The sequence below is a fragment of the Leishmania donovani genome, chromosome 29 (genome assembly GCF_000227135.1).
Source record: "Leishmania donovani BPK282A1 complete genome, chromosome 29".
NCBI lineage: Eukaryota > Euglenozoa > Kinetoplastea > Trypanosomatida > Trypanosomatidae > Leishmania > Leishmania donovani.
In genome coordinates this window covers 694238-711717 of record NC_018256.1, presented here as the reverse complement: position 1 = coordinate 711717, position 17480 = coordinate 694238, and the positions used below count along the sequence as shown (strand labels likewise).

The 17480-nt window shown below is 55.8% G+C and overlaps 2 protein-coding genes across 2 annotated transcripts; both read left to right on the top strand.

The window, feature by feature from the left end:
• Window positions 1–6776: 6776 nt before the first annotated feature.
• Window positions 6777–8795, top strand: LDBPK_291600 (hypothetical protein, conserved; the record flags this gene model as incomplete). The annotated part of the gene is made up of 1 exon (XM_003862531.1): window positions 6777–8795. The coding sequence occupies one exon, from the start codon at window positions 6777–6779 to the stop codon at window positions 8793–8795; it is 2019 nt and encodes a 672-aa protein (XP_003862579.1).
• A 3320-nt stretch (window positions 8796–12115) lies between these two features.
• Window positions 12116–12454, top strand: LDBPK_291590 (hypothetical protein, conserved; the record flags this gene model as incomplete). Its single annotated transcript, XM_003862530.1, has 1 exon — window positions 12116–12454. One exon carries the CDS (start codon window positions 12116–12118, stop codon window positions 12452–12454), a length of 339 nt encoding a protein of 112 aa, XP_003862578.1.
• Window positions 12455–17480: the final 5026 nt, after the last annotated feature.

Here is a 17480-nt window from a genome sequence, read left to right as displayed (position 1 = left end):
CGCTGAGGTGGCGGAGTCGGCGCATTGCCGTAACGCGTGCGGCCTACGGCCGCTTCGCACCAGGCGGATGGGGCCTGTGACAGACCGTCTCCAGCGTAGACTGCATGCCGTGTGTGGGAGAGCGGGCACCTTGGAAGGGAAAATAAAGACTGTGCTGAGCTGCACTTCCGTTTGATCTTTGCTTTTACTTTTTGGAGGAAGGGGTGTATGCCGCAGGTTTTTTAATCTCCTCGTGCACCTCTCTCTTTCTCCGGCGGCAGCAGAAGACAGAGGAAGAAGCGCATCCGGGGGGCATCCGCCCCCCCCTCCCCCATTCACCTGCAGTGGCACGCAGGATGTCTTGTGTTCCTGGCGCTTTTGTCCAGTGTCAAGGATTTTGTTTTTCGTTTGGGATGACGACAGGATGGCTCTTTCTCCCCTCCCCTCCCCAGCTCCCTCTCTTTTTTTTTCGCGTGATCTTTCACGATTTTTTTTGCTCGAACTTCTTTTGTTCTTTTCATCGTTTCTCTTTCCTTGTGCTTTTGATCGCATGTTGTTGTCGGTACGACACCGTCGGTTGTTCTATCGTGCATACACGAGGAAAAAAGGCAAAAAAGCTCACACAAACTCTCACACGCACACAAGACGCAAACTGGAAAAAAAAATGATTGCTTGCAAGGCATTCCCATACACCGGCACCTCAGCTTCTCACGTACGCAAGAGAGAAGTGGAGGAGTAGGAGCACCGTCGATGGATCGTGCATGCATAGATGTGATCGGGGAGCGTTTTTTTTTGTTTGCTTCCCCTCCCCCTGCTGGCTTTTCTCATGATTATGTTTTCTGTTTTCGTCTGCGCCCTCCCTATCTCTGTGATTTCTTTTCTTAAATAAACGTATTCGTGTGTGTGTATATGTATTGGAGCGTTTCGTTTGGTTCTTCATGATCCTTCGATTCTTCTCTTGTGTTGCGGACCCCCACCCTCCTCTGTCTTCTCACTCCTTCTTCTTTCTTGTCTTCGTATGCTCGTTATACAACTGGCTGGATGTCTGCGTTTTCCCCCTTTTCAGTTCTCACCGCTCGTGTGTGTTTTCATATATGCCCGTCTTATCGGCGCTCTGAATGCTTTTTTTTCCCGCTCGCTCGCTCGCTCGCTCTGCACACTGATGAGACTCGGTCACGCGTGTGCGTGAGAGCGGGGGGCGGGGGGCACGTGCGCCTCTTCACGGCCCGCTCGAAAAGTCGCACACACACGGCGACGCATATCGAACATAGAGGAAGAGGTGTGAGGTAAACTGGAAACGGCAAATAAGTGGTACGCACGACGAAAACAAAAAAAAAGCCAGAAACGACGAAGATAAAGCGAAGACTCTTTTTGGTTTCTGGCTTGTCATGATAGGGAATGGGCGCAAGTGTATGCTTGCTGCCACTCACACCTTGTGTCTCGTGGCAGCCAGTGCAAGACGCGTTGGGCAACCTATCTGGTATGAACATACTTTTTTTTTTTTTCGGATTTGCCGCGACGACTAACATTCCACCGTGACGACATGCATGCATGTTGCTTGACTAGAGCGACTCATGAGGTAACGCCTGCGTCTCTATCTCTTCCCCCATCCCCCCACTCCATCGCTGCCAGAAGCTTGAACTCATGAAGGGAAAAAAATATGAAGAGAGTGTCAATGCCGAGAAGAATATATGCATCTCTTTAGACTGTTTTCTTGTGATCATTCTGGCCGCCAGGCTCGAAAGATTGTAAGCGCGCCCATTCTTTGTCCCTCTTACTTAAGCCGCACCATTTGCGGGCCAGTTCTGTTTTCACTCCAGGTGTACGTGTGCATGTGGGTGGCTGTCTTTTGCGCTGCTGCTGCTGTCCATCTTTGCCTCGTCCGCTTTTCTTTCCCTGCTCTCTTTTACACTCCCTTCATCCTCTTTGCTTACCGAAAGAGTGCGTGCGTGCCTGCCTGCCTCCCTGCCTGCCTGTGTGTGTGTGTGTGTGTGTGTGTGTGTGTGTGTGTTTGCTAATTGGTTTTAGTTGTTGTTCTTGTTTGTTTTCTTGTTCTTTCCTCTATTTCGCTCTTTTCTTTCGTTTTTCTTGCTTTGCCGAGTGTTGTACACTGCATCGAATTCTTTTTTTTTTCTCAGCTTTCAAAGGCCTCGATTTGTTCCCTCCTCCCTCCATTTGTTCTCTCTCTTTTTTCTTTCTCCCTCGCCTGACGTTGTCCATGTGTGGCTAAGTAAACGGCCTTTGCTAGATTCACGAAAAAAAAAGAAAGGGCGGAAAGGAGGTGAGCTCTGCTCTCTCACGCCGGAGGCATCTCGCGCACTCGCGCTCCTCCTCCTTTCCTTGCCTGTGCCTCTCCCCCTTTCTTTTCTGTGGCCGTTTCTTCTTGTCTCTCGTGTAGTGACGTACTCGTCTTCACCATCTGCGGTGAGCTTGATGAACGTCATTGTTTTCTCGTTCAAGGAGTACTCAGATGAGGGCGATGGTAATGGGATCGCTATCGAAACTGCAGGAGAGAGGAAGAGCGGGCTGCCTTTGACTGGATGCGATTTTCTCACGTGCTTTTGTTTGTGTGTCGTGAAGATGAGGGGAGAGGGCGTATGTGTGCGTGCGTGCCGTGACTGTGTCTCGCTGGCGCTCCCTCTTGAAGAAAAGAGCGTTGCGGAGAAGCAGAAAGGGAGTGAGGTGCAGCGAACGAGACGGGAAGAGTCACAGTGACCTCTCTCTCTCTTGCCTTGCGCTGCGCCTCCGTATTCATTCGCCTTGCTTTCATGCGGCCATTGCTAGGTATGATGGAGGAACACGCTTTTTCAGGTGCCCTACCCTCTCCCCCCATCCGCACGCACATGCACACCTCTCAGCCTCCCGTGCCTCCTTTTTTTTTTCTTCGTCTTTGTTCTTGCTCGATTGTGTGTTTGTGTGTGTGTGGTCGTGTGCTCATGTCCGCCCCATAAAACGGGGCGCCCTGTCACACGCTTGTTCTCCTTCTCTTTTCTTTTTTTTTTTTTGCGAACTTTCTTCTCTTTTTTCGTTTACGCGCGGAACACAACTAAGCGAACCGAATGCCTCTCATGCCTCCCTTTGCATATAGAGAGATCGATCTATATATGCGTGTGCACCACGAAGGGTTCCTTTCTTACTTTTTTTTGTCTGCGTGCATGTGCCCGTGCGTTTGCCTTCTCTCTCTCTACCTACCTACCTATCGCATTCGAGGTGCAGAGGAAAAAGGGGGACAGGAGATTTATGCGACGTGTCATGGTAATCTCTCTCTCTCGTCCTCACTCCGGCTGCGTCTGCACGGGCGCCCTGACATCTGCTTTTTTTTTTTCGGCGCTTGCGGCGGAATCACCATGGCACGCAGAACTACTTGAAATGACAGTATAGAACGTGCAGGGGAGATCGTCGTTTTTGAGCCAACCAGCGAGGACAGAGAAGGACAACGTCGCGAAGCGTGTGGAACAGTGAAGTAGTCAAAGGCACAGCGGATAAGCAGAGAATATCGAGAGGGAAAAAAGATGTTGCATTGCACACACACACACACAGACAGATGTATAGCGACGGCGGGAATGCCGACCGCGGACCTCTTCTCGCTTCCGTGTCTGAGCGCACAAACCTCGAGCATGCAGCGAAGACTCCTCTTCTGCTGCACACCGCATCTCTCTCCCTCTCTCTTGTGTTTTCGCCTCGCTCTGAATGCTCTTTGCCCCACGCCGACCCCTCTCTAGCGTTTATACGTTTTTTTTTTTGCGCTGTTTACTCTCCGTTTTCCTACTGTTATACGTCAGCGAGATGTCAGGCGCACTCCCGACGAAAGTGCCATGCGAAGCGGTGCTTTCACTCAAAAAAAAAGGAGGTGACGTTTCAGGATGCAGGAAGCGAACGAGAAAACGAAAATGTGCATTTCGGCGCATTCACGTGCATGTCACTGCGGATCCGTGCTCATGGATGTGCGCAGGACGTCGCTTGCCTTTTTTGGCGGTCGCCAAGACGCCCTGTGGGCGTGGTCGGGCAGCGAGTACCACTCTCAAGTGCAGTGCTAGCCATGCTCCGTGTAGCCGCGCGTGTGTCCGCGCTAGCGCTGACCTTTTCTCTTCGAGTGCCGTGTGCACCCGGCGAGCTTTCTGTCCGTACTTGGAGGACGCGCGCGCGTTCCTCATTTTTGCTCACGTAAGGATTCATCTTGCCTATCTCTCTCCCTCTTTGTCTCCGTTCTATTCCTCAACACACACACACACACATGCATGCATGCGCGCCGTCCCCCCCCCCTTTCGACTCTCCACTTTTTCGTTGTTTCACGCACACACACCTGAGCATGCTTGTTTTCTGGTGTAGAGGGCACCGCCGGCTGTGTTCTCGGTGCACAAGGCTGCGCAACACACTCGCTTGAGTGCTGAGGGCGAATGGCTCTATTCTGGTATTGCATTCCCCCGCTTTTGCATGCGGGTGTGTAGAGTACACGCATCACTGCGGACGCACGCGCAGAGGCAGTGCTCATACACAGAGACACGCATACACCTACACACCCGCATACAACTTCGTCTGATGGGTGCGATACATTGAAGGGGTCAGAGATTGTATCGGGTCTGCCGGTGAGTCCATTGTAGCTCACATGGCGTATGCGTATGTGCATGTGTGGCGAGAGAGGAGGCGAGCGCGCGAGAGTTGGCGCAACTTGGATGGTGCTGCCGCCCGTGGGGCCTTCTGATGAATAAGAGCGAAACAGGGCGAGGTATACGGTGACAGCGGTGAGACCCACATGCTTACCTGTAGTTGTGGTGCTGTTTGCCACGGACTCGAGGCGCATCGAGGGGGTGCGCAGAAGAGCGTTGCTGCCGTTGCCTTCGTGCCGAAGCCGCTTTGGCTGTGTGCGGAGTGGGTGTGTGGGCGTATGTTGCGCACGCTCTCCCGCCACAGCTCCTTTCTGACCCTCTAGCTTCACAAAGGACAAAGAACTGGAGTGCGACGGAGAAGGTGGTGGAAGCGAGAGAGACCCGGGAGACGGCATGCGTGTAAAGCGATTGGTAGTGAGAGGGAAGGTGGAGGAGGACATGCTCGCACCCGCGCTGCTGCTTCGCCTTCCCTCTCCAACCGCCTTCCGCTCAGCTCTGCTGCCTCTCTTCGCAGTTTGCCCTCTCAATCGCCTATTCGCTTTCTCTGTTGCTTCCCTTCACCTCTTCGATGGGGCCTTCAGTGTCATAGCCTTTGGAGATACTTCCTCAGCTGCCTAGTGCATGTGCTGGGCCTGTGCGAGGCTCTTTGTGTGGAATGTTTGTGGCTGCAAAGCGAGGATGTTTGAGGAGTCGTCTTCCCTTCGTTATCATGGTGACGCCTTGCTCCATAGGAACTTCGCGAGAAGCGACGGCTGGAAAGTATGCGCACACGGAAGCGCTATCAAAAACGTGCGTGCACGGAGGGATGCCTCGCGTATTTTAGCGTGCTCACCTTCTGTCTGGCTCTCTTTCTCCCCTATCCTTGTGCGCTGGCGTCCGCGTATACGCACGCGGTGCCTCTCTGTCCGTCAACCCAAGCAGAGTCAGCTCGTCGTTTGTGGAAGCTAGGAGTTGAGGGGAAGGGATGACGGAGGGAGCAGGCCGCAAGGAAACGACAACGGGCAAGAGCAACAGAAATGTGGTCTGTGTGAAACTAGTGCGTGGTGGCATCCTCCCGTCCCGTTTTTTCTTGGCCGCCACGTTATGATTTACCTCTCACACACCGCAGTCGGCAGCACCCTACCCTTTCTCCTTCATCGCCGGCAGTCGAGCGTCTCAGCCGCGTGAAGACCCGGCGATACCGTCAAGAACAGAAAGGAAAGACACACAGCTGAACAACCGCACATTTGTGACGCTCTCCTCTGTGAAAGGTGGCCCGTCAGATGAGGATAGGAGGCTGTAGCGCGTGTCTCTTGCCTCATCACTCACTCATTCGATTTCTCGTCGCTAAGCGTGTCGCCGAATGGGGTAGTCTCATGACTAACCCAATGGCTACACCGTGCAGTACGACACATCCAATGGGTTTTATGCGACCAGGCTCGGATGATTTCTGTTCTCGCCTTTGCGCGCGACGCCATTACCTGTCCACATCTCCTCCTGCGCTTCCTTCTCCCTCTCTCCGGGTGCCTCTTTCGACACGCACCAACATCCACACCCACGCAAATACATGCGTCTGCTTACACTTGGCGTCTCTTTGGACACGCACGGGAATCCCGCCCTCCTTTGACAGCTGATCCCTCTCTCCACCTCAGTTTATGCTCAACGTACGCGCGACCGTAGCGCTTGTTGTCCCCCGACTCCTTTTCCGCCCTCTCCTCTCTCCTATCTCTTAGTTGCCTGCAAAATTGTCGAGGAAGTGAACCTGCACTCAATCAGCCGTGTCGCGCATCTCACCGTCTTGAGTACGATAGGTGTGTGTTGGGTGAAGCAATCGCATGTCAAACCCCTGCCCCCTTTCGCTGTCTTCCTCATCCCCCTTTGCCCCTCTCTGACGGCACCATTTCATCCTGCCCCATCACTCACACGTCACTGTAGCCCTCCTCCCCTTCCCCTCCTGAATTCACCACACCACTCTCCATTTCTGCGCCATCCCGACGTTTGCTTTGTGTGTGTGTATTTCTTTTTCACTGTTCCATAGCGGATCACGTCCCTCCCCCTCCTCCCCTCTCCTCCACTGATCTCTTCTTATTTCCGGTTGTTTCCTCTTCGCGAAGGAAAGGAGCCGCTTAACCACGGCACTAGCTCTCTTAACCCCCCAAAAAAAAAAGCAAATATAAAACGAAAACGCCACAAAAAAGTACGAAGTGCATCATGAAGCTCGTTGTCGATGAGCTCTATCGGTCACGGATGCTGATGGCCGGCGTGTATGTGGGGCTTGCTATCAGCTCCACGTATGGTTTCAGCATCTTCACGGAGCACCTGCGGAGCAAATACAGCTTCAATCAGGCGGACATCACAACGATCAGCACCGTGGGCAACTGCTGCGGCTATCTTGTCTTCTTTGCCGGCATGTTGTTCGACTTTGCCGGGCCGAAGGTGCTGTTTCCGATTGCCGGGTTTTTGGGTTTTCTCGGCTTCCTTTTCTTTGGGCTCGCTTTCGACGACATCATCACGAGCAAGAGCAAAGAAATGGCCCTCATCCAGTTTTGCATCTTCAATGCCATCTTGTACTTCGGATGCCCAGCCATGGACGTGGCAACGTTGATGCCGCTCATGGTCAACTTTCCGCTGGAACGCGGGTATATGGTGATTATCCAGAAGACCTTCTCAGGCCTTGGCACATCGGTGCTCATGGCGTACTTCAACGGCTGGTTCCTTAACCTGGGCGCGAAGCACGAAAGCAACTACTCGGGCTACGCCTACTTTGTCGGCGCGCAGATGTTTTTCTGCGCCTTGCTGGGCTGCTATTTTATTGACCTCGCCCCGTACACACCGTGCCAGTTTCGGCGGAACCGCCTCACCGAGGAGCAGGCCGCTGAGAGGAAGGCCACGTTGGCTGTCTACGGCAAGCAGCACGCCTCTGCCCGGCGTCTGTACATTGGTTGCTTCATGGTCGGTGCCAACCTCATCTTCCTCGCCATCAGCTCGATCGTGACAGGTTACGTGCCCACCAAGAAGAGTGGCTACCTCGTCATCTCTGTGATAGCGGTGTTTCTGCTAGCGCTCTTCTCCCTCATGGCGCTACCGATCCAGTTCCTCGGGCGCTACCCCGTCATCAAGAAGCGGCACCCCGACTTCCCCAGCCTTGGTTACTCGGACGATGTGCCGGAGGAGGCTGAGGCTGTCCGCGAGGCCAAGTTTGCGGACGTCGATGAGATGGAGGCGGCGGCGGATGCCGGCGACGCCGCGCAGCAGCGGAGCAGCGTCAGCAGGGAGCCGACGACCGTGCAGAACCCAACTGACGGGCAGCGTGTTGGCGGCGCAGGCAGCGCGAATGCGGCTGACGTTCATGCGATGGCGTTGAAAGGGGGTGGTGAGATTGCCAATGGGATGCAAACCTACGAGGAGGACGAGGCGGCAAGTCCGCGGATGTCGGATACTGTGGAGAGGGAAGAGGGAGCCGCTCCTGCGCCGCAGACGAACGTTGCCGGCGACCCGCAATACTACCAATCGTTCTGGCGCAACCTCCTCACGATCGATCTGTGGCTCTTCTGGGTCAGTTTCTTCGGCATGTGGGGCACCGGCACCGTGATGCAGATGAACGCAGCGCAGATCTACCGCAGTAAGAACTTCGGCGTGTATGACCAGTCCCGCCTCTCTCTCTATGTCGCCCTCATCGGCGTCGGCAGCGCCATCGGCCGTATCGTCAGCGGCATTCTGGACATGTGGCTCATTCGGCGCAAGGCGACCTCCACGAACGAGATCTTGACGACCACCTTCCTTCCAGTTGGTGCGGTGCTGCTGTTCGCCTCCTACCTCTTCTTTGCGGTGATCCCAGCGGAGGGTCTTGTCCTGCCCTTCCTGCTTGGCTCCATAGGCACCGGTATGGGCTGGGGCCTTGGTGCTCTGAGCGTGCGCATCGTCTACGCGAACGACATTGGCAAGCACTACAACTTCATGTTCTCCTCTGGCTTTGTCAGCACCATTGCCCTAAACCGCTTTATGTTTGGCGGCATGTTCGACAAGGAGGCCAGCCGCCTTGGCACAGCCCCCAACTGCAACCAGCCGTCGTGTGTGCGGAATCAGATGCTTATCCTCATGGCAGTGAACGCCATGTCCACGATAGCGGCCGTCTTGGTGCACCTCCGCTTCCGCCGCTTCGTGCGCCAGGAGCGGGCGAAGCAGGCCGAGGCGGCGCTGGCGCTGGAGGCGAAGAACAAGAGCGACTGACCACCGGTGGACAGGGTTTGCACCTAGCAGGCACATCGGTTGGCGAGGGGAGTGGCACGCGCACGTCTGCATACTCAGCAGTGATGGAGGGTACAGCCGGACAGAAAAAGAAAAGCATGAGGGACGTGCAACCGTGCCGAAGAAGGTCGGCGCCTCCCTTCTCGTCTGCTCCGGTTTAAGCTCCAGGATCGTCGTTCTCGAGTTCTGCTCTTGGCCTTCTGGTGTCTCCTCCCCTCCCATTTCTTTCATGCAATCTTTCTTCGTGGCTCCCTCGCGAGAGCTTCCACAGCGAGAGACCTGCAAAGGCGATTCCTCTCTCTCCCTCCCGCCGTAAGAGAAAGAAAATGTGAAATACAGCGTGCGCCGCGTCACAGTGCGCTATGCTGCCTTGGAAAAGAAAACACGACACACCCAAAAACAAACAAGGAAAAAATAGGAAATCAAAAAGAAAGGGAGGTGGCAAGACAGTGTATGATCGCCCCTCCCCCATCCGAATGCTTGCGTATTGCGTGTGCGAGAGAGCAAGCGACAGCGTGGCAGAAAAAAAAAGACTAAGCGAATCTGAGAACGCAAAAGAAGTTGGAATCAATAAATGAATGTTTTTTGTACGTCACCTACACAGCGGTGTAAAAACACCAGATGAGCGGGAGGTGAGGAGAACCCATTTAGCGACAGCAAGGAAAACACACACACACACACAGGAACAAACAAAAAAATGAAAAAGAAGTTTGCCTCTGTGTTTCTTGCTTTCGCGCCGACGAATAGGTAACACAGCATACCGCTGGCGGAGTTGGCGTTCTTCTTGGGCGGTATGCTGAGGTACATCCATATATATATATATATATATGGATGTATGTCTACTCTCTCTCTTTTGCTGTGGATTGACTTACCGCTTTTCGTCTCTCGATGTTTCTTTCGTTTTTCTTTTGTTTTTCTCTTGTCTGTGCGTGCGCGCGTTGCATTCTTTTTTAGCTGTGTTTCCCGTCTTCTTTTTTTTTTCCACTTTGCAACTGTCGCCGCCGCCACTTTCGTCGGCGTTGTTTGCCTTGTCGCTCTCCCTACCTACCTACCACATTCGAGGTGCGGAGGAAAAAGGGGGACAGGAGATTTATGCAACACGTCATGTTAATGGCGCTCGCTCTCTCGTTTTGTTTTCCTCGTCTTGGCTAAGCACTGGTCGCTAACTTACACGATATCTTCGCGCACCACTCTGCCTCTAAGTAACACCACTCCTTGTTTTATTCTTGCTTGTTAGTGCTAATACTACTACTACAGCTAGCCTCTTCTGTTTTTCGTGGATGTGCCGGAACGCATGACGTATGGACGAAGAGTTGGCCGCCCCCTCGAGGCAGAAGGAAGAAGGACACCTTGAGAAGCTCCGGAAAGAAGATCCGTGTCTTTAAGCTAAACACTAATGGGGTGTGCAAGTGATGAGCTCAAACCGGAGAGATGCAGTGGGGCGATGTGGCCAATCGCGTGTGAGATGGGGGCTCTCTGCAGTCGGAGGGGTGCGGCGGCAGGACCTTCAACCGGGTTGCAAATACGAAATAAATCTTGCAGCCTTGGAATGTGGCGTGGATGCAGAGGTTCACAGTGTCTTGCTTCCGTAAGCACTGCTGCGTTTCTATCTAACCGCTCCGCTCCCCCTCCCCCTCCTCCCCGTACCTCCGGAAATCGGAAATGCTCGTGAAGGAAGCGCTGCACATTGATGGGCGCTGAGTGAGCGCGTGTTACGAACGACGCGCGTTTTTCGTTCGTTTTCGATGTGCTCTTCGTGCGAAATGGATCGTAGTAGAAGCGGCCTCGCGTAATGGTTTCTCTCTTTCGGTCTTTCGGGGCAGATCTCACCTTCGCTCCCCTGTACCTCTTGTCGGGCTTCATTAGCGCCCTCCGTCCTCGGGGTCGCTGCTGCTGCGGTTATTTCATTCTCCGAGCCGTGCGTGCACGCTGCGTGAGTGTGCAGAGCCCCTGTAGGGAGAGGAGGATGAGAGCACACACGACGCATGCCGTTTTCTTCTGAGCCTCGTGTGCTTCTATGTGTGTATTCGAGAGTGTCTATTTTGGCCAGCCTTCGAGTATCCGTCTTTCCTCTTTTTCGTCCTCTCCTTCCCTCGAATGCATGTCCGTTATTTTTTTTTCGTTCTCGTTTTTTTTTTTAAGCAGAGCATGACTCTTTCCCTTTTGTTTCTGTGTGTTCACTTATGCGTGTCTCGCTTCTCTCGATGGGGTGGGCTCTCCGTGTATGCTGGAGTGCCGTCCTCTTGCGTGGCCCCCATTGCATTCTGCTTGGGGATCGCCGCGTTCGTTCTCCGCGCGCCTAGCAAACGCACGCACATCACAGCTACTCCCATCCGAAGAAGCCGCAATATATGCTTTTTCTTTTGTTTTGCTTCACGTGTTGCCCTCTCGCTTCCTCGGCCGCTGTGTGTCTGTGCGTCGCTTGTCTTTCATTTCTGCTCTTCTTCGATCCCTTATCAGACACCGAAGACGCGCTGCGTTTTTCTTTTTTTTTTTGTGGAGAGCGAAGGATTTCCTGTCCTCTCGCTTCCTTTTTTCCCCAGCACTTCGGAAAACGCTTCGGAACGTGTGTTCTGTGTTCTCTTTGGTGTTTTTGGCAGGTGCGCGTGCGTGGAATGCTGTGAGCGTTTTTCTTGCTTTTTTTTGCGGGAGGGAGTCTGTGCTTTCACAACCCCACTGGCCGCGGTACGCCACTTGACTTGACGAAAGGAATGAGAGGAAAGAAGAGCCCACTTAGCGTTGCGTAAAAGCGGGTCGTGCGTCAGTCGGAACTAGAAGAGAAGGAGCGCATCCGTACATAAATCGTGGGCGGCGTTTATTACAGATCACTTTTCCAGGGCGTAGTCTGTAGTGCTGCCGTTCTGTTTCGTGGTCTTCAAGCCGGTTTCAGCACATATGGTGCTCTTGTAGCGCAGTCGTTGCGTCAGTCGGCAAAACTGCAGCGGCCGGCGAAATGGTGGAGGAGGGAATGCGAGGGTTCGAGATCTTGTGAGCAGGAAAGCAAGTGAGACTCCAGTTTTTCAGTCGTCTATGAAGTGTCTGCGGCTTGGATAAGGATGCTCATGTAGCGTGGTAGTGAAAAGACTTTACAGATGACGAGAAAGCATGCGCAAAGGTATACGTGTGTGCGTGTGTTTGTGCTCATCAGTGTGGGCAAGCGAGCGCACTGTAGACTCGAGGTAGCACTCGTCGGCATTGTTGAAGGGTGATAAATCTCATACACGTACTGTGCAAGCAACGAAAAATAGCGAAGGCAACGAAGCACAATTCATGCGAGGCCGATCAGTGCCTTCGCTTGTTGCATGGGGAGAGATGGAAGCGTGCGCGACCTGCGGGGCGCCATCCCATATGCTACGAGTTTTGGCGATCGGAGTAAACAGGGGGAAGGGGTAAAGACCAAGAGGCTTCGGAGTAGCGACTCCGTTGATGTAGACTACCGCCCCCCCTCCCCCACTTTTTTTGGTCTTCTTCCCTTTTGCTCATGCGATCCGCCAGGCTCTCCTCTCCGTTTTATACACGCCCTTTTCATTGACCCCCTCTCTTTCTCGACCTCTGCGCACGCGCATCTCGTAGCGCAAGCGATCAGTGGACGCCGGCAAGGACTTGCGTGTCCTCCGTGGTTTCCTCTCGCTCCTTCGTAACCTTTTCTTTTCGGTCATCCTTATTCTTTGGTGTGTTTACATCCCTTTGTTGCTTCGAGCTCGTGTTGCTGAAGTCTTCGCGGGTTCTCGTGGCGCTGTGCTCCTCGAGCGTGTTTTCTTTTTTACTCTGTTCACGCCATATTCTCCAAGTGAGCACCATTCACGCCTTCGCCCACCTCCGTCAAGGTCGAAACCAGATGTGCGGCATCTGCCTTCTTGTGAGGCAGAAGCTCGTGAACGCCGCGACCACAACTACGCCGGTGCTAGCTTCACCGCAAAACGAATCGCAGCAGCGGTCAACAAAGTCTAGCACGGCGGCTTCACACTCGAATCCCTTTTTTCCGCCACAGGACGAGGTGGTGCAGCAGCAGAGCCGCAGCCACCCCTCCAACGGTGTCAGCTGCGCCACCCCTTTTTCGTCCTGGGCGGGGCAGACGCACAGTCTCACTCCATGCCTGTGCACGCAGGCAGGGTTGGATGTGAAGAGCTTCCTCAGCAGCAACAGCAGCGAAACTGTCAATGACCTCTTCGCAGAAATGGTTCACAATCTGCGCCGCCGTGGTCCTAACACGTACGGCATCACCCGGCGGTCCTTCTCCGCGGTCTGTCAGGTGCCCACTGACCGCGGCGTCTCGCTGATGCATCCTGTGTCGCCGATGTCATCCGCGGTAATGACGAACGGCGGGGACGCGACAGCTAGCACCGCTGCTCCGCACGCGTCCGTGCGCGCGAGCGCCGCCGTAAACGTTCGCACGGAGGTTGCAGGAGTCGCGTCCGTTCTTGGTCTGCGCGGCCACTCCACCGTCGCGCAGCCCTACGACGTGAGCGTCGAGACGGACGCCGAGGAAGACGGCCCTGCCAATTCGTGGGACTACCGCTCCTCCCTCTTGTGGAACGGGGAGATCTTTGGCGGCGCTCTCTGTCCGCCTCCGTGGGGCTCCGACACGGTGCTGTTGGCGAGCCGCCTCTCCCAAATGGAGTTGGAGTGCGTGAACATGGCACAAGAGACTCCGTCAGGGCCCAAGCTGCCCCCGCTGGCGCAGCGTCAGCGCATCTTCCTGCGCAAGTGCACCACCTTGTTTGAGCAGCAAGTGGAGGGGCCGTACAGCTTTATCTTCATTGCGACGCGGCTGCGCCTCGCCATCTTTGGGCGAGACCCACTCGGTCGGCACTCGCTCCTCACACACGTTCGCGTGACGGTGCCACCGTTAAACGCGGAACACGAGTGCACCGCAACTGGCGTCGGCCCAGCGGCGACGCATGAATTTCCGGCAGAGTTGGATGTGCAGCTCATTGTCAGCTCCGTCGGTGTGCAGCACCGCCCTCCGGCTAGCTCCACGGACCCCACCTCAGCCCTTTCCTCGTCCTCGAAGATCACGAGTAGCACCACCAGTCTCCTGCCGCAGCCGGGCGATGCTGCAAAGGTGAATGTTGATGGCGCGGTCAAGTCGAAGCGACCTCGCCATGAGAGAGCGGCGTCGACGACTACGTCGCTAGAAACCACTCCCCCTCTTCCATCTCCTCCTGTACTGCGTCCGGGGGAGCTGTCTTCACGGAGTACAGTGGACGAGCACGACGACGAAGCTGGTGATGTTGCCGGTGCCGGATACCGAGAGGCCTGCTGGCAAGAGGTCGGCGTCACAGGACTCTTCGCAGTACCTCTGCAGGCCCCTCTCGTCTACCGCGATACTGCGGCGGCGGCGGCACAGGAGGTGGAGGCGTGGTCTGCTGATCTTGCCGGCTCTGAAGGCAGTGCAGTACACCAGTCGCCTAATCTTCATCCTGTCTGCTTCTCCGCTGCGACAGTGATGAACGGCGCCGGTGACGGGTATCAAACCACTCTCCGTGCCGCTCACGTGATGCTCTTGCACTGCCCGTGGCAGCGGTCAAACCACCTTGTGCATCCGCTGCTGCGCACAGTCGGATTGCCGATGGTGCCGCACGAGCCGCCGTCTTTCGAGCTCATTCTCGCGCACGAGGAAATTGCGGTGCTGCCGGAGCCGCTTCTGCAGTGGGCGCGCCACCTGATGAAGAGCATTCAGCCCGAGGAGGCACTGGACCAGCGCTGGGTGGACTGGGCTGCTGCACATTACATGCTAGCCCTTGCTGTTTCGATGCATCGCCGCATCACCGTGGCGAACGCCGGCGCAGTGGACGGCCGCGATGCGCAGGAGCTGACGACCGCACGTCGGCGGCCCCTGTGTATTCTTTTTTCCGGAGGCATCGACTGTACCGTCATCGCCGCCCTAGCGCACTACCTGCTGCCCGTGGAGACCCCTATTGAATTGGTCAACGTGGCATTCGGCGAGACGCCAGAGCAGGCGCCCGACCGCGTCGCCGCCTTCCGCTCCATGGAGGAGCTTCTGCGCCTCCCGCTCCTTCACACGTCGGGCGACGACGCTGGGGGAGGTGGCGCAGGGGCAGCAGCTGCCCCTCCAGAGCGGGAATGGCGCCTGATCTTGGTGGATGTCCCGTCGAAATCAACCGTGGACAGCGCCCATATAAAGGATTTGCTCGTGCCGCGGCACACCGTCATGGATCTCGACATTGGCACAGCGCTCTGGTACGCCGCGCGTGCCTCGGGACGCATGCAGAATTTGCGCCCGAGCGACGTGGCGCGCAGTGGCACACCGGTAACGACCACGGGACGTGGTAGCCCGACGTCAGCCTCCACCCCCGTGCGCATCGGCATGGGCAGCCCCACCGTCACGCTGGACGAGTTCTCCAAACACTTCCGCGCCTACACAGGTGCGACTCCTGTCGCCAGCTTTCCACCCGACAGTGCAACACCGGGCGCGCGGCTCCCCGGCAGCTCTTCCGCCTTGCTCACCAGCAACGCCGTGCACGCGACGGCGGCCACCCTGTCGACTTCCTCGTCGTCCGGGTCTGTCGATCCCGACTCCGTGGCGAACGCGCAGAAGTACCAAATTCTGGTGGACGTTCTTGTCAAGGAGGGACGCAGTGGCTCTGGTCCGCACACGCCAGTGCTGCTGTCTACGCTTGGCAAGGAGTACAGTCTCTTTCTCCACCCGCACATCAAGCGCTACGGGTACAAGAAGCTCGGCAGCTTCTTGAACGACGCAGCCAAGGCCGGGTACGTCAAGTTTGCGCCTGACGCCCCATCAAAAGCGGTGCGGCTCTGTCGACCTTGCGACATGCAGCGGGCCACGGCCGTGCCGCCGAGTCCGTGGTTCATGACGGAGTACATGAAGGCGAAGGAGCCGGTGCGCGCTCCCGACGGATCGATGCAGCCGCCACTGCCGTGTCCGGGAACGTATCAAGAGTCGTATGTGTCACAGGCAAAGGTGGTGTTGCTCGGCATGGGCGCCGACGAGACGCTGGGCGGGTACACGCGCTACCGGCGCTTCTTTCAGCGAGAGGGCATGCAAGGAGCGCGGCGAGAGCTCGAGCGAGACTTCGCCAGACTGTGGCAGCGCAACTTGGGTCGTGACGATCGCATCACGATGGACAGTGGGCGAGAGCCGCGTTTCCCGTATCTTGATGAGGGAGTTGTGCGCACCCTGGAGTGGATAGTGCTGAAACGTCGCAACAACATCCTGTCCACACATGAGTTGCTGTCGCGGCACACGGCGAAGAGCGGGGTCGCTGGCGCGGACCCAGCGTTGCCAACGTCGCCGACCTCTTCTTCCTCGCTGCGTCTGGGCACGGCATCGAACCCGCATGAGGCAGCGCAACTGCTGACGAGCGACGAGGTTTTGCAGCTCGCCCTCGAGCCCATTGTCAGCTTTCGCCTGAACCTCGGCGAAGGCGACAAGCGCGTTTTGCGCCGCGTGGCGACCGTGCTGGGCCTGAGCGACGTTACCCATTTGCAGAAGCGTGCCATCCAATTTGGCTCTCGCGTTGCGGAACGCAAAATCAAAGGTACCAGCGACTTCTGATGCGCACGCGCCTGAGATAAGTGCCAGGGACGAGGGACGCGACGATGTGTACGGGCTTGTCTGCGTCTCACCGCTCCCCCCACAAAAAAAAAAACACTCACCCATGGCCCTTGCCACCGCTTTTCCTCGTCCTTCACCGCCTCTTTTGTTTCGTTGCGACCGTCACGCCTCAAGGCGGAAGAACGGAGGGAGGACGAACATATTGAAAAGGCACGCCACTGATTGAAAAAATATATGCGCCTGCATATACGAGCAAGCGCCCATATATATAAACATTTAAGGAAACTGATAAGGTACTCCTGGTGCATCCGCAGCGTCGCCTAGGCGGGTGTAAAGAGGCATCTCGCTCGCTAAGTTTCACTGTGAACGTTGCTTTTCTATTTTCTATCCCTCCCCTCTTACCTCCTTCCTCATTCTCTCATGCCTCGCATCTATCGGTGTGTGTGTGTGGTGTATTGTGTACAAGCAGTATGGTAGGGGGTTACACGCGGCCACTGTGGTGCGAGAAAGGGGAAGAAGAACGGAGGGTGGTAACGGACAAGGGCCTTCGGAAACGAGGAGGGGAATCCAACAGAGGTCACGAAGTCGGGCGGCGAATTCGAAAGGGATCGCAGCAACCCCAGCGGGCTGTTGTACGTTATACATATATATACGTGCTCCCCAAGGTTTGTACATTCACCCCACTCCCCATAACCCCACAGACACTCTCACAGCCAGCCACCCACCCACCCACAGACACTATCACGAAGGTCTCTTGCGCGTCCATGTGCACTAGGCACAAGCGCGAACCTTTTGGTCACGGGAGAACGAAAGAGGGGGCATGCGTGCTTAGGTGTTTGTGCGTGTGTTGCGTGTTCCTTCATTCGCGTATGTGCGTGTGTGATGTCCTGTCTCCCACGAGCTTCTTATCGCCTCTCACAGGCGTATTTTTTCTTTTGCGAGGTTTGTTCTATTCGTGCGCTCGTGACGGGGGGTGGAGGGGGCGGGACACACCCCTCAGCGTGTGGTATCCCAGCGTCCCGTGCCCCCACTCTGTGTGTGGGGAAGCTAAGCAAGCCCCCTCATCCCTGCCGCATGCTGAACCGCTTCCGGTGGTGAAATGGTAAGGCACCTACGACGAGGGGGGG